The 14,148-nt window shown below is 50.8% G+C and overlaps 1 protein-coding gene across 10 annotated transcripts in view; it reads left to right on the top strand.

The window, feature by feature from the left end:
• Positions 1 to 14,148, top strand: part of ALPK2 (alpha kinase 2) — a 143,924-nt gene that overhangs the window by 116,007 nt on the left and 13,769 nt on the right. For 7 of the 10 annotated variants that reach the window (XR_002143966.2, XR_004620508.1, XR_004620507.1 and 4 more), the window contains 3 exons: positions 1,764 to 2,038; positions 3,483 to 3,571; positions 9,071 to 9,288. Coding sequence is in view for 6 of the 10 variants with exons in the window: in XM_034643335.1 (XP_034499226.1) it covers positions 1,764 to 2,038; positions 3,483 to 3,571; positions 9,071 to 9,288 (582 nt within the window). In the remaining 4 variants the exon portion in view is untranslated. Of the gene's footprint in view, positions 1 to 1,763; positions 2,039 to 3,482; positions 3,572 to 9,030; positions 9,289 to 14,148 lie in introns of those variants that run through there. The other 3 variants (XM_019806440.2, XM_034643338.1, XR_002143967.2) reach the window with 3 other exon arrangements.

Here is a 14,148-nt window from a genome sequence, read left to right as displayed (position 1 = left end):
CTCTCCTCTCCTCTTCTCTTCTCTTCTTTCATCAATAACTAGGCCTATTCATTCATCCCCAGAGAGGGAGAGACAGAATCCCAAGCAGGCTCCATGCCAGTGTGAGGGGCTCCATCTCACAGCCCTGAGATCATGACCTGAGCCAAAATCAAGAGTTGGACACTCAACTGACTGAGTCCTCCAAACACCCCCAAGAATAATTTTAATCTCCTTATACCTTTAATAGCTAGTTTCAGTCATAGGCTGCTCGTAAAACATACGATCTGAAAATATTTTTAAAAGCAGAGAAAAAAGGGGCACCTGGGTGGCACAGCGGTTAAGTGTCTGCCTTCAGCTCAGGGCGTGATCCCGGCGTTATGGGATCAAGCCCCACATCAGGCTCTTCCGCTAATGAGCCTGCGTCTTCCTCTCCCACTCCCCCTGCTTGTGTTCCCTCTCTCACTGCCTGTCTCTATCTCTGTCGAATAAATAAATAAATAATCTTTAAAAAAAAAAAGCAGAGAAAAAAAAAGTTTCTCTACACAGTCTAAGTAGATATGTGAAGTGAGATTTTCACATGACCCAGGGATTTCTTTTGTCTTTTAAACATTCAGAAAGATGTCAGTTTTCATCGACTTTGAGGATTGGAGGGCATTTAAAAAAATCTAAACAAACTTACTTCATTGAAAGCCGTCTTCTTGTCTTCCGTCTGCCCATCAGAAGGCTGACCTGCTCCTGTCTAGTTTAAAAGGGGGGCTCCTGATTGCGTCCATTGTCACCTGAAACACAGAGGATCAACTCTGAAAAAAGCTGGTGCTAGAAGAAAATAACTCTACTTTTCTTTTTACAAATAAATCCAAAATAATTAGACTTTTTTCAGTGTCTCTTCAGACAGTTCCTTTTACTGTTTGGGTTTTGCCTGCCTATTTCCTTATTTTTCTTTTTTAAAAAGATGTTATTTATTTATTTGACACAGAGAGAGAGAGAGAGAGAGAGAGAGAGAGAGGACCAGCAGGGGGAGAGTCAGGCAGAGGGAGAGAGACAGGCAGGCTCCCCGCAGAGCAGGGAGCTGAACACGGGGCTCCATCCCAGGACCCTGGGATCATGACCTTAGCTGAAGGCAGACGCTTAACCGCCTGAGCCACCCGGGTGCCCCTGCCTGCCTATTTCTTACATCTACCACAGACATTGTCAACACGGAAGGCAGTATTGCCCCCGAGAAGGCAAAAATTGCTTCTGAAGGAGGGAAAAGCAACGTGCTGTGATTGTGTGTGAAGCACACATGGTACATAAATGGATATGCACTACGTCTGTGGAATTAAAATTTTGGGGTGGGGGCAGTTTGAATAAAAAGTCTAGAAAGACTCCCTTCAGGGGGCAATCATGAGAAAAAGGGTTGGAAACATTGATCTATCACATCTTTCATTGGTCCCTCCTCCCGCCTCCACCCTTCACCTGTCTCTTCAGCTTGCCTTTAATTACCCTTCGTGGTCCTTGTCTGCATTTTCCAGGTCCGTCTAAACGTCTTTTCCTGGTCTCCCCAGTTTTGCTCCAACCAGTCTTCTCCCCTCTCACTGGATCCATGGGGCCTCACATGGATCTTCTTCCGTCCTCCTTGATGCCTCGTCCCCCCACCCTCAGCCCAGTCTCATCTTTGGGAGGGTGGTTTCCCCTCTAGGCTCGACAGGCCAGCCCTGCCCCCCCGTCTGTGTGCGGGAACAGCCACTAGCCAAGAAGCAGCTCTGGGGCCTAGTCTGTCCCGCTAAAGGTGAGCTGTGTTTCAGGATGTGAAGAGATTGAGTTCAGCCAGCTCATCTTCAGAGAAGACTTCCTCAGTGACAGTTACTTTGGGGACCACCTGCGTGGCCAGATTGCCACGGAGGAGCTGCACTTCGGCGAAGGCGTGCACCGGAAGGCCTTCCGCAGCAAAGTGATGCGGGGCCTCATGCCCGTCTTCCAGCCCGGCCACGCTTGCGTGCTCAAGGTGCACAACGCCGTTGCCTACGGGACCAGAAACAACGATGAGCTCGTCCAGAGGAACTACAAGCTCGCTGCCCAGGTGGGTCCACCTGCCCGAAAGAGTCCCCTGGGGTGTGAGAGGGACCCGTGATAGCCCGAGATGAAAGTCAGATTCAGAATTGTTGGCAGCGTCTCCTTTGGGGTGGGGTTATAAGGGAGCCACTGGATCAAGCCCGAAGGCCGGGAACCACGGCTAAGGTCTCAGGGCCGTTTCTTGCCCTCATGCCAGCCAGATGGGACTCAGCCTATGTCTGGAGGCCCCTCCTTGGTTCTGACCTGTGCCTAGGGAGCCCCATGAAGTTCTCGAAGGCTTGAGTCTACTTGGACACAGGACGTTATGGAAAGCGGGGGCTCCAAGAGACACGGGTGCCAGGATTTCCAAGCATCCCCAAGGGCATCCCCAAAGGAGTAGTTTCTGAATTGGTTTGGTTTGGTCTGGTTTATGGAGGTGCGTGGGGTATATTCAAAAGGTTCAGCATTTGCCCTATTTCCTGCCTTTCTGAGTTTGGGTCAATGTCCGCTTATAAGCCATGTAGGGAGATTGAGCCAAGACGCCCCCTAACTTCCCACCTCCGCATGTATTGAGTCACAGGATCTTGAGACAAGAAGAGAGCATGGGCTTCCCTCCCTGCCTCCCCCTCCCACTTCGGCCCCTGTATTTCACTCTTGACACCAGCACTGCACCAGCTTTCGGGAGTGCTGGGTCTAGCTCTCTCATAGACAAGGTGCCCTGCTAAAACTGTTACCTGTAAAATGAATAGGTTAGACTTCGATGAATCTCCCGGGTGCTGTCAAGCACTAGCCATCTATGATTGTCTCAGATGTGCTGATGTCAGGTGGGACTTGGGGCTCGTGAAGCAGTCTCTCTTCTGAGTATAGGATTTTACCAATTGCATTCCTTTTTCCTCCAAATCAACCCTTCTTTTTTCTATTCTTTCACTGCATACACCTTCCATTTCATGTACCATCTGGTATAGTCAGGGAGAAACTCCAGCATCCAGATTCCCTCTTGGAAAGGCCCTATAGAGTGGAAAATAAAATCCAGTTTACGTTTCCGGGGCAAACAATCTTGTCGATGTGTTCACTACCCACAGCTCTCATTACACCCCTGAAAAAGAACGTCAGATGGGAGAGCTCACAGGCAGCCCAGCAGGCCCCGAGCTTTACCTGACGTCCTGCCTGGGGCCAGTTCCCTTAGCCCAGGGTGAATTTCAGCCATGCAGGTTCTAGAACTTTTATAGTTCAGGATGCTTGGCCCCCGAGACCACTTGAGCTTTACCTAGGTAATTCCTTCATGCCTCAGAGCTCCTCTGCAAGCGGACAAGCCTAGGTTGCAATAATTGTTGCTTCTGTGCCCCCAACCAGAGTATGGATGGGTTTGGGAATCCATTGGCTTGACCCACATCAGGAAATCTGATTAGCTTTACCAGCAACTCTGAATTTCTTCTAATCACTTGTCTTTCCCACGTGTGTGGGTGATGTAGGAATGCTATGTCCAAAATACTGCCAGACACTACGCCCAGATCTATGCTGCTGAAGCACAGCCTTTGGAAGGCTTTGGAGAAGTGCCAGAGTAAGTGTGTTTACCTGCTCTTGTATGATCACCCCTGATTCGTGAGGGACTTTGAGGGCCTGGAGGGATGAGAGGGTGAGAAGGACTAGGAGGACAAGCATTTCACCTGGTCTTTCTGACTGGGAGCTATGAGAACACACGTGGCGGCTCTCTTGTTACTTACTAGGTTGCCAGAGGTTTATAGACAGATACTTGATACATATTCTTTAAATCAACATATGTATGGATAGATGGATAGAAGGATGGGTAGGTGGTTGGATGGATGGATAGATGAATTCAATAAATGTATCATATTAAATAGAAAAGAATTGGATAGAAAATGAATTGGATAAATGTATCATGTTAAATAGAAAAGAAAGAGTGTCTACTTCGTGGATATTACATTGTCTCAACAATAAGCCAGTAAAAGAGAACACAAGAATATCACAAAGCAATTACCTTAGGATGAAAATAAAATACGGTGCTGTGTCTAAGAAGAGTGAACTGGGTATCAGCAGTGGAGGAACATACTATCCATTTCCTGGAAACTTGCAGAGATAAATTACACTGAGTACTTGTATCCACTCATTGACTAAATATGGATTAACCCAAGCAGATGTTTGGGCGTCTGGAATTTGTGGTTGCTAGTCTGCTTATCTGGTTGAGATCATGTGTGTGTGTTTAAGTGGAAAGAGAGAGAGGTGTGTCAGGGCACACTGGAAATTTCGGACGGAGCATCATTTGTGTATCAGTAGAAACTGGGAGAGGAAAGAAGGAAGGAATCATTGCCTACATAGACCCCATTAGCTCACAAAGGGGGAAAACTACTCTCTCTGAGGTGGTGTCAGGCATATCATATAGAAAGTCCAGTGCTTTCTGCTCTTCGCCAACAAATGCTTAGCATAGTTATTTAGTTTACGAACATTTCTCAGCAACTTTAAGAAAAATTAACATAATGCAAAGAAAATACACAATTGCTTTTTTTTTTTTTTTTTTTTTTTTTTTTTTTAAAATTTTTTNAAGATTTTATTTATTCGACAGAGATACAGACAGCCAGCGAGAGAGGGAACACAAGCAGGGGGAGTGGGAGAGGAAGAAGCAGGCTCATAGCAGAGGAGCCTTGATGTGGGGCTCGATCCCATAACGCCGGAATCACGCCCTGAGCCAAAGGCAGACGCTTAACCGCTGTGCCACCCAGGCGCCCCCACAATTGCTTTTTTGTTAAATCCACTAAGACAGCACACCTTGACACCACAATTTGGGGACTTTCTAAAGAAAACGACAGAAAATTATGAATCTAAAGATTGGGAAGGGCCTGAGCTCATGAGGGACACAGGGACTAATGAGTGTCATCAGCACCCCCACATATATGCCACTGGTCGAAAGATCGATTAGGACATTTTGATGTGTAAACACCTTTCCCTTCCTCACAGGGGGAGAATTTGTGAGGGCATGAATGATAACATACGGAAGGATAGGGGTCCTCACAAAGGCATCTGCTCCCGATTCCATGTTCGTTTTACCAAAATCAGAGGATTCTGCACCGGGAAACACACACACACACACACACACACACACACACACACACACACACACACACAGTCTTCTTAAAGGCTTCTACACTTGAAACCGTGTCAGAAAAGATGAACGCAAGCAGGACTTCAGAGGAGAAGGCACAGCGAGTGTGTTTGTGTATGCGTCGCAGTGGGGATGATTTGGGAGCTTATCGGCCTCCAGATGCTCCGGGGGTGCAGGGACCACCGAGACACTTCCCCCTGGCGGTGGCGGTACGAGTGGAGGACAGAACTTTGGAGGGGGCATCAGTGCTAGCCCCCAGAAGGAAGAAGTGGGAAAAGAGATCCAGAGGCTGGAGGCAGGAGACGTCGGAAAGGTGTTGCTACAGCCGAGGGAAGGGGCAGTGGTGGAACTTGGTCACTGGTCATGGGGGAGTTTGAGAAGAGAGAACTGGCTCTTGGGACATTCAGGAGGTCGGTGTAGTTAACAAAACCGATCGAGGGAATAAGACAGAGTATAAATCCAAGGCTTTTAGCTCAGAAAACTAGGGAGATGACGCTGTCGCTGGAGCAGGGAGGGGACCCAAGCAGGTGAGCGGCAAGGTGCGTAATTTGTTTCGAATATGCCTGGGCTGAGGTTTGCGGTCTTGGTGGCCCATCAGACCCCAGCAGACGTGTGTTCATCTGAGGCTGGAGCTGGTAGAGAAGGGAAGCGGCAAGCTGGTTTGGGGGAGCGCAGCGTGAAGATGGCTGGTGCAGCTGCGGAAAGGATGGCATCACCTGGTAGAACGTGTAGAACCGGAGGAATAGAGGACCAGGGCTGGAGCCCCGAGGAGCACGAGCACACGGGCCAGGGGACGTGTTGAGGAGGTGTCAGCTGTGGCTCGGAAGCCAGCGCAGAGGAGCAGCAGGCAGGAAGGGCACTGTCCTAGATCTGGTGAAGGGAGGTCATTCCAAAGGGAGAAAGGGGTCAACGCTCGGGTGGTCCAGGAAGATCTGGGGCAACAGTTAAAAGCCATCAGTGTGAGTGACCTTAGCAAGCAGGGGTTTTTCTAGGACTTATTTATTTATTTGAGAGAGAGAGAGCATGAGGAGGACGGGCAGAGGGGGAGAGGGAGAGAGTCTCAAGCAGACTCTGTGCTGAGCTCAGAGCCCGATGCAGGGCTCGATCCCACGACCCTGAGATCATGACCTGAGCCAAAACCAAGAGTCAGATGCTTAACTGACTGAGCCACCCAGGCGTCCCAGCAAGTGGGATTTTGTAAACGGAGAGGTAATGGGTCAAAGAGCGAACTGGAGTTGGGGCCAAACCAACGCATGGCTGCTCCCACAGTGAGTAGTAGGTAAGGCAGATTCATGGCCATTCCTTGCTCAGTGACTGATGAGTGGGAATAGCCAGTTGTGACATGGCATCCTCGCTCCATGCCAGAGAGACTGCGTTGCAGGAGGGGGAGGGGTGGGCAGAGCATCCCAAGGGTGGACCTCAGGGAGGAGTGTCAGGGAAGCTTCGTTTCAGGTGGGGTGGTGAGAGGACCTGGGGGTAGGACTCAGATGGGCTCGTGGGCGTGTGTGAGTGAGCGGGGGTGGGGGGGGACACTAAGGGACCGTTATGGGGTACCAAGATGTAGGGGGTGGGGTTGTTAGCTGGCCCCCTCCCCCTTCGCCTCCCACTCTACCAGCTTATTTCTACTCCGTCTTTACAACTCAAGCCACGCCATGCCGCCCCTGGGAAGCCTGCTGCCTGTCCTTATTAGTTAGGAGTTGGGAGCGCGTGCACCTCCCTTCCCAGCGGTTGTCCCTGCAAAGCAGGGGCTGTGTCTTTTTCATGTTTGCTGTCCCAGTGAGTTTTTGAGATCTGGTGTAAGCTACTCAGTAGACGCTTATTTAATGAAAAAAATGGCAGGATGACTGGCCTGTCACCGAGGTGGGGCAGAGATCGGAGTTTGGGGCACAGGAGGAGGTCAGTTTTGGCTGTGTTAAATTTGAGATGCCTATTAGACATCGATCGGAGAGAGTAGGAGCCTGGACATGCGAGTCGGTAACTCAGAGGAGAGGCCTGGACTGGGGATATAAATGTGGACACCGTTGCCGTATGGATTGTACTGCAAGCAAGGAGGTCACTAGCCAGTGTGGGCAGAGAGAGACGAGCTCTCCCAGGGCACGCGGAATCTAAATGTTGGGGAGGAACAAGGATCCAGCGAAGGAGACAGAAAGAAAGCTGCCAGTGGAGCAGGAAGGAGACCAGGAAGAAGTGGATTTCTGGAAGCAGCGGGAAGGTGCTTTGAGAGATCAGCTGTGTCTGGTGCCACTGAGAACATGTGAGACGAGGGCTGAGAGGAGACAGTGAGACTCAGCCACATGGGTGCCGCTGGTGCCCTTGACCGAAGCTGCTTTAGTGGGGACGCCCCTTTGAGTGGGTTCCAGGGAGAATGGGAGGGGAGGGACTGCAGACAGTGAGTCTACGGCTGCTCTGAGTTGGGATGGCAGCCGTGAGTCAGTGGTTGAGGGGTCAGCGTGCTGTGTAGAGCTGTCCCGGCGTGTTGCTAGGCCACTGGCAGCGATGGTTCTGAGGCGGAAAGGGGGCTGGGGGGGCAGAGCATCTGCTGGAGCAATATCCCTGAGCATTAGAGGGGTTGGCCAGACCCGGGACAACAATGGAGGAAGAGGTGCAGGGGGAGCTGGGAGGGTTCATCCATCGTGGGGGGCGGGGAGGGGGAGGGTATAGGGGCGCAGACTCCGGGAGGTAGAACGCTGTGGTGGCGGCAGCTCTTAGGAGCTCTCTTCTGATTGCTTCAGTCTTCACAATAAAACAGGAAGCGAGGTCACCAGCTGGGAGCGCGGCTGGGGAGGAGGTGTGGCAGTGCCAGGAGAGGAGCGGGTATGACATCATCATCTTGGGGGGGTGACAGCGAATGGGCTGTGCTGAAAACCACATTCGGGACGTACGTCTCCCTTCTCCACTGGGGCCTCTGTCACTATTGGGCAGCGTGCTCCCTGGTCTCCCTACTCTACCCCTCCCCCCCCGCCCCCCGCACAGCCCCTTCTCCCCAGAGCGGCGGACTCATCCTGTAACACGGATGTGTGATCGCGGCACTTCTCTGTCCCAAACCCTCCAGTGGCTTCTCATCCCAATCAGTACAAAGGGCAGAGTTTTTCAAATGGCCTTCCAGACCCCGCAAGGTCTGGCTTCCCGTTCCCTCCCTGCAGGCACCCACCTGCTACCACCTCCCCTTTGCTGACTACTCCAGCCCCACGGGCCTCTCCCTGCTCTCGGAACACACCAAGAATGCTCCTGCACCAGCGCTTTTCCCTTTGCCGCTCCTTCTACTTAGAATGCTCTTCCCAGGGATACCCTCATGGCTCCCTACTTCCCTTCCCACAGGCCTCTGCTCAAACGTTCTTCCGTAGCAAGGCCTTCTCCGACCTCCCTCCGTAAAATAGCAGCCCCTCCCTGACAACCTGCACTACCGAGCACCTTTCCACTGCTTCGGTTTCTCACACAGCAGCTGGCACAGTACGCGGACTTGTTTACTGCCTGTCTCCCTCACTTACATGCAAGAGCCTTGAGAGCAGAGCGGCTGTGTTCTTCACCGGTTTCTGGAACAGCATCTGGAAGACTATCTGACATAGAGACCACTGAATGAATATTTGCTGAGAGGAAGGAAGGGAGGGAGGGAGGAAGGGAGGGAGGGAGGGAGGGAGGGGATATGATGGGTGGATACATGACCAGTGGGTCACCGAAATAGGGCTATAATGCGAACATTCATTTCTACATGGGCAAACTCCATCCCAAGGAGGGGTTTCTGACTGACTCTAGGCACCAATGAAAGACAGAAATAGATCTTTTCATCTCTTGAACAATCGTTGTGGTCGGGGGTCAGCCAACATCTAGTGGAGCCCGGGGATTTGTTCTGCAGCTCCCCACTCCCCCGAGTGAAGACAGAATGCCCGGGTCTCTATTTCCAGGTGAGAACGTGATGTGTGCCCACGCTGTCTTCCCTTCCAGGATAATTCCTATCTTTCTTATCCGTCGCCCTGAGAACAGCATCCCTTATGCAACAGTAGAGGAGGAGCTGATTGGAGAATTTGTGAAGTATTCCATCCGGGATGGGAAGGAGATAAACTTCCTGAGAAGAGACTCAGAGGCGGGTCAGAAGTGTTGTACCTTCCAACACTGGGTGTACCAGAGGACAAGTGGCTGCCTCCTGGTCACGGACATGCAGGGTGAGGAATCAGCCTGACCTGGCTTCCAGGGATGCCGCGGGCCTGGAATGTTCCTGGAGGTGTGGACGGGAGGAGAGGGAGAGGTCTCCTGGATGCCTTTAAGCATCTTTATACCAGCAGAAGGTGTTACTAACGTCTCTTCCGAAACAAGGGCAGACAGAGGAGACTGAAATGACCAGCCAAACAGAGTAATAAAGTCCATTGTAATAATTTATGCCAATAATGCCTTCCTATTACCACAGGTAACCAAAGATTGGCTTTATTGTTCTATCCTCCACAGGGGGCAATTCAGAAGTATATAGAAAAATCTGGCTGTACCAAAAGATAAATTAAGATGTAATCGTTCATTCTTAATAAGTGAAAGGGTCTTTCACAGTTGGTTTAGATTTTCAAGCTCCCCTGGCTAGTTTGCAGCATTTTCAATTTATATGCAAATTGATAGGAATGCATTTGCTGTATGAAGTGGGGATATGATAATTAGGGTACCCAGAGAGACAGCCCTGAGACAAGTTGCAGTTTGGGGTTCCCCAAGACCACCTTCTGGTTCATGAATTTGCTGGAAGTACTCACAGAACTCAGAAAATCCTTTACACTCCCGGCTATGGTTTATTACAGTGAAAGGACACAGACTCAAATTAGCAAAAGGAAGAGGCTCGTGGGGCAGAGTCAGGGCGAGGCCTTCCAGGTGTCTTGTCGCAGTGGAGTCATGTAGACCAGCGCTTACTTCTCCCAGCAATGATGTGTGGCAGCATGCATGAAGAACTGCCTTCCAGGGAAGCTCGCCCAAACCTCGGTGTTCAGAGTTTTTACTGGGGGTCCGTCATGTAGTCACATGGTGGACTTTGCTCTCTAGCCTCTCCAGAGTCACACCCATGGCCCCAGGAAGACAAAGACACTCTTATCAGGCAGGTCATTCCAAGGCTTAGAGGTTAGCTCTCAGGAGTCGGGCAAGGATTGAACCTTTATTTGGGCAAGGTTAATCCTTCCCTGCACACACATGTGCAGGTACAAATATTGGGGACGGGATCCCAGGAAACACTGGTAGGAGAGAGAAGTGTGACAGGCAGTGGGAAGACAGCCAGTAGGGGACCTTATAATACAGCCAGTTCCTGCTGTGGGTCACTGAAGCTCCTGCCTGCTGGGGAAGTTCTGGGAGCCTATGCAGAGCAAACTTCTCAGAATTCTCTCACCCACGGAGTGAGGGAGCAGGGGTATTTATACACCAATTATCTTTCGCTACCGGTGGGAGGCTCCTCCTGGTGGGGGTGTTAATTCCCCTGCACTTGCCACCTGCACACGGAGAAGCCAAGCTGAGCAAAGCACGCCCCCATGATCAGAGAAAGTTCTCAGGCAAAGAAATGTTGGGGCACAGAGAGGGGGAGCCAGTGTGCACGGAAGCGGTTAGGGTGAGGACAGTGGGTGGGGCGCCAACAGTTTCTACCACAAGGGTTTTCCTCTTCCTCTTCCTTTCCAAATAATAATACTGTGAAGAAAAATCTGAACTATCATCTTATGCCTGCTGTATGTCAGACCTCGTCACAGACGAGGATCTCCAGCTCTTTCTGCAGCCTGGTGGTGAAGAGCAAGACTGCCTCTGGGTTCTGTTCCCACGGCTTCCTAGCTGCTAGCCTTGGGCAAATTACTTCCCTCTCTGCGCCTCAGTACTTTACACGTAGGGTTGTCGTGAGGCTTAAACAGGATGGGAAGACATGTAGCACAGCACCGCCACATAAGTGTTCCCCGATTTTTTTAACCTTTTATTTTGAAATAATCATAGACACAAGAAGATGCAAAAATGTTCAGAGAGGTTCCCCCTTTTCGTATGTACTCATTTTTTTCCCTATAAGATTCTGTCTGATCTTCATAACCCTGTGAGGAAGACACTAGGATCCCATTTTACAGATGAGAAAACAGAGGCTCAGAGACAGTGCTTTAATTGCCTGCTGTCCCTCAGCTAATAAGCAGAGGGGTCCAAGACTCTACTCTGTGGTTTCTGACTCGAAAACCCAAGCTCTTTCCACTAACCCATGAATTTACCAATTTGCAAGAGATTTCCAAGGGTCTCCTGATGTTAAAGCTTCTGGTGAGGACCTTCTCGAGGGCCAGCGGGGGAGTCCAACATTAGAGTCTTGCAGATGGGACCACTCTGCATATTGAGGGCTGCCATACCCACTCACTTTCTGAAGAGACCCCACTGCCACACACACACACTCTCTCTCTCTCTCACACACACACACACACACATGCACACGGTCTTAATACATAGCTATCTATTCTAGTTAGATTCCGGCTGCATAATTCTGGATTCCCCCCTCCATCTTCCCTCCTTCAGAGTTGATTTTGCAATAAATACAGCTCTCCTACTGAAAAGCAGCCCCCTGGAGCTCCGCGCACAGCTACGTTTGCTTCTAGGCACTTGTGAACAAGCGTAGTGGCATGTTACGTCTCTCGGTAAATGACGTGTGCGGTCTGACGTGTTGGCACGGTGTATCATAACGGGGTTTATTTGCTCTCTGCTGCGGGGGGAAATCTCTTCATGGTCATCACCGTTATGTGCAAGGTAGCACATCCATTCTCTAAAGAACCTGTACATTTTCCAGTTTTACTGAGACACTGGAATTAGGATTAAAAAAACAAACCAACCGACCCAAACTCAACTATGACCTTCTCAGACTCTTCAAAGCGATCCCCTCCCTCGTTGCATTAGCTTGTCGACAGGGTGGTGGTGGCTTCTGCAAGGTAGGAGGTGAAAGCCCCGCATGTGATTTGGCCCTGAGATCTGCCCACCGCTGAGACCACTAGGGTTCCTAAGAAGCGCTCACCCCAAAGACCCAAGAACTCAAGTTCTGGAGAACACATTCCGGATGCTGCCTCCTTCCTTCCTTCCACTGGAAATGATCCGTAGGTGACTGTTAGCCCCAAGTCCACTTAATTGCCACATACTAGCATTCAAATTATTATCCTACAGAGACTTTGGTTGAACTGCCCGCAAATGACTAAACCGAGAGATGCTACATTTTGAAATTTTATTCTCTGTTTCTCAACTGTAAGTGATAGCTGGTAATTGTGAGAGGCAGGAAAAGCAATTCCCAAGTTCAAGGAACTTTGCCAAATGACTTTTTAAAATTGGACTAAAATGCAGCTCAGAGCTGGGATTTTCAAATACAGATTCCCACAAAAACAAGATGTCCAAAGAGGGCTTTTACAATTTGGTGTCTTTTTTTTTTTTTTTTTTTGAAGCACAGCCCCTGTAATAAAGGCTACGTGAAGCATTTCTGCATATGTTCTGTTGTTAGCAGCTTCGCAAGAACGAGATGAATTAGTCGCCCACTGTGAAAGCAGCTTTTAAAATGCTCACTGGCTCAGCCCAAGTGCCGGCTGTGATTTAGCTCACAGGTGCATGCCAGAATAGCAGCGCTCATCACTTCTGTCTGACTAACCAGCCTGAATAGCAGCATGGCCTGTATTTTGGCCGTGGTCCGGGCAGATGGTGCTGAATCAGACCATTGACCCATTAGGGTCCCTCTCCTGGGCGTCTGAAAGCAGCGCTCATAGGAGCAGAGACCCATGGAGCTAGGCTGCCATCGCGTCTGACTTTGGGGTTGGCTTAGGAGGGGACGCTGGTTCCTCGGTCCACAGCCCAGACAGGTTTCTGTGCTGCCAGGCCCCTCAGTGAGCAGGTCATCTGCTGGCCATGGGGAATACAGCAACCGCAGGCCCAGGTAGGACAAGAGTTAGGGGCAAGAGAGGAGGAGGCAAGCCAGACAGACTGGTGGGGTAGCACTGTGGACCCCATGCTTGGCCACCGAAGGCCTGTCACTAGATTGCAGGAGTGCGCTTGAGGCGGGGGTCCACTGAGTTGGAGCCCATGCCCATGGCCACCACCCTAGAGAGACAGGAGCTGAACTGCTCCCGGGTCTGGCAAGGAGAGTCTGGAAAGGCCAAGGCCCATGCACACTCTGGGCGTTGGAAAGGTCTGTCTTCCTCCACATCTGGAGGAGGTTAGGGATGTCGAGTGAGACGGGGACAGGGTGAGAGGATGGCTCTTCTCTACTGCCCCAGTGATGGCAACTCTTGCCCTTCCCCACCCTGAAAGACAGAAGGATTTTCCATTTTCTTTGTGTCCCTTGTTCCTCAACCTCTCTCTCAACTGCTCCTGCTGGAGGGGCAGAGGCGAAAAGCCTCTGTGTTCTTGGGATTCTATCCAGATACTGTGGCTCTTTGCTGAGCCAGAGTGGGAAGCTCAGGGAGCTGTGTGGGTTGTTTGGTGTTGGTAACGCCCCACCCCAACATGGTTTAATGGGTCGAGGTTAGGATAAGTCAAAGGGTTAGACCATGGGTCACAGAGGTCTGTGTCTCCAGGCCAGTGGTTACAAGTCTCCATGTAACTCAGGAGTGTTTCCCTGCACCTAAAGCCAACCCAGAGAATCTTCGCTCCCCAACTGGGCAACCATCTTTATGGAGATGGGAAATCGCATATCTGCAGTTTGGCTTGGAACTGAACAGATGCCATCTTGAACTCTTTCACTGCTGACCTCACCTCTCCCCCCAGCCCATACCTATGCCACCTGTCATTGCAGTGACCCACTGGAGCAGACCGAAGCCCCTGTCTGAGCATTTCTAGGGAGAGAGCTTGTGGGACAAGAGCAAGCCTCAGAGCCATGCGTAGAGCTATTAGCCTCCCTCCTCCCGCAGAGGGGGCGGGCCAAGCACACAGAGGACGTCACTGCCCAAACTACAAAGGGCTGGGGGTGGCTGGGGATGGCAGACCCCACCATTGGATCCTGTGAGACACAACTCCCCTAAACTGCTGTCAGACGTGCCATTCCCTGTTATCATCCCACAAAGCTGGATGTATGT

This window comes from Ailuropoda melanoleuca, chromosome 14 (genome assembly GCF_002007445.2).
Source record: "Ailuropoda melanoleuca isolate Jingjing chromosome 14, ASM200744v2, whole genome shotgun sequence".
NCBI lineage: Eukaryota > Metazoa > Chordata > Mammalia > Carnivora > Ursidae > Ailuropoda > Ailuropoda melanoleuca.
This window is presented reverse-complemented; position numbering and strand designations above follow the sequence as displayed.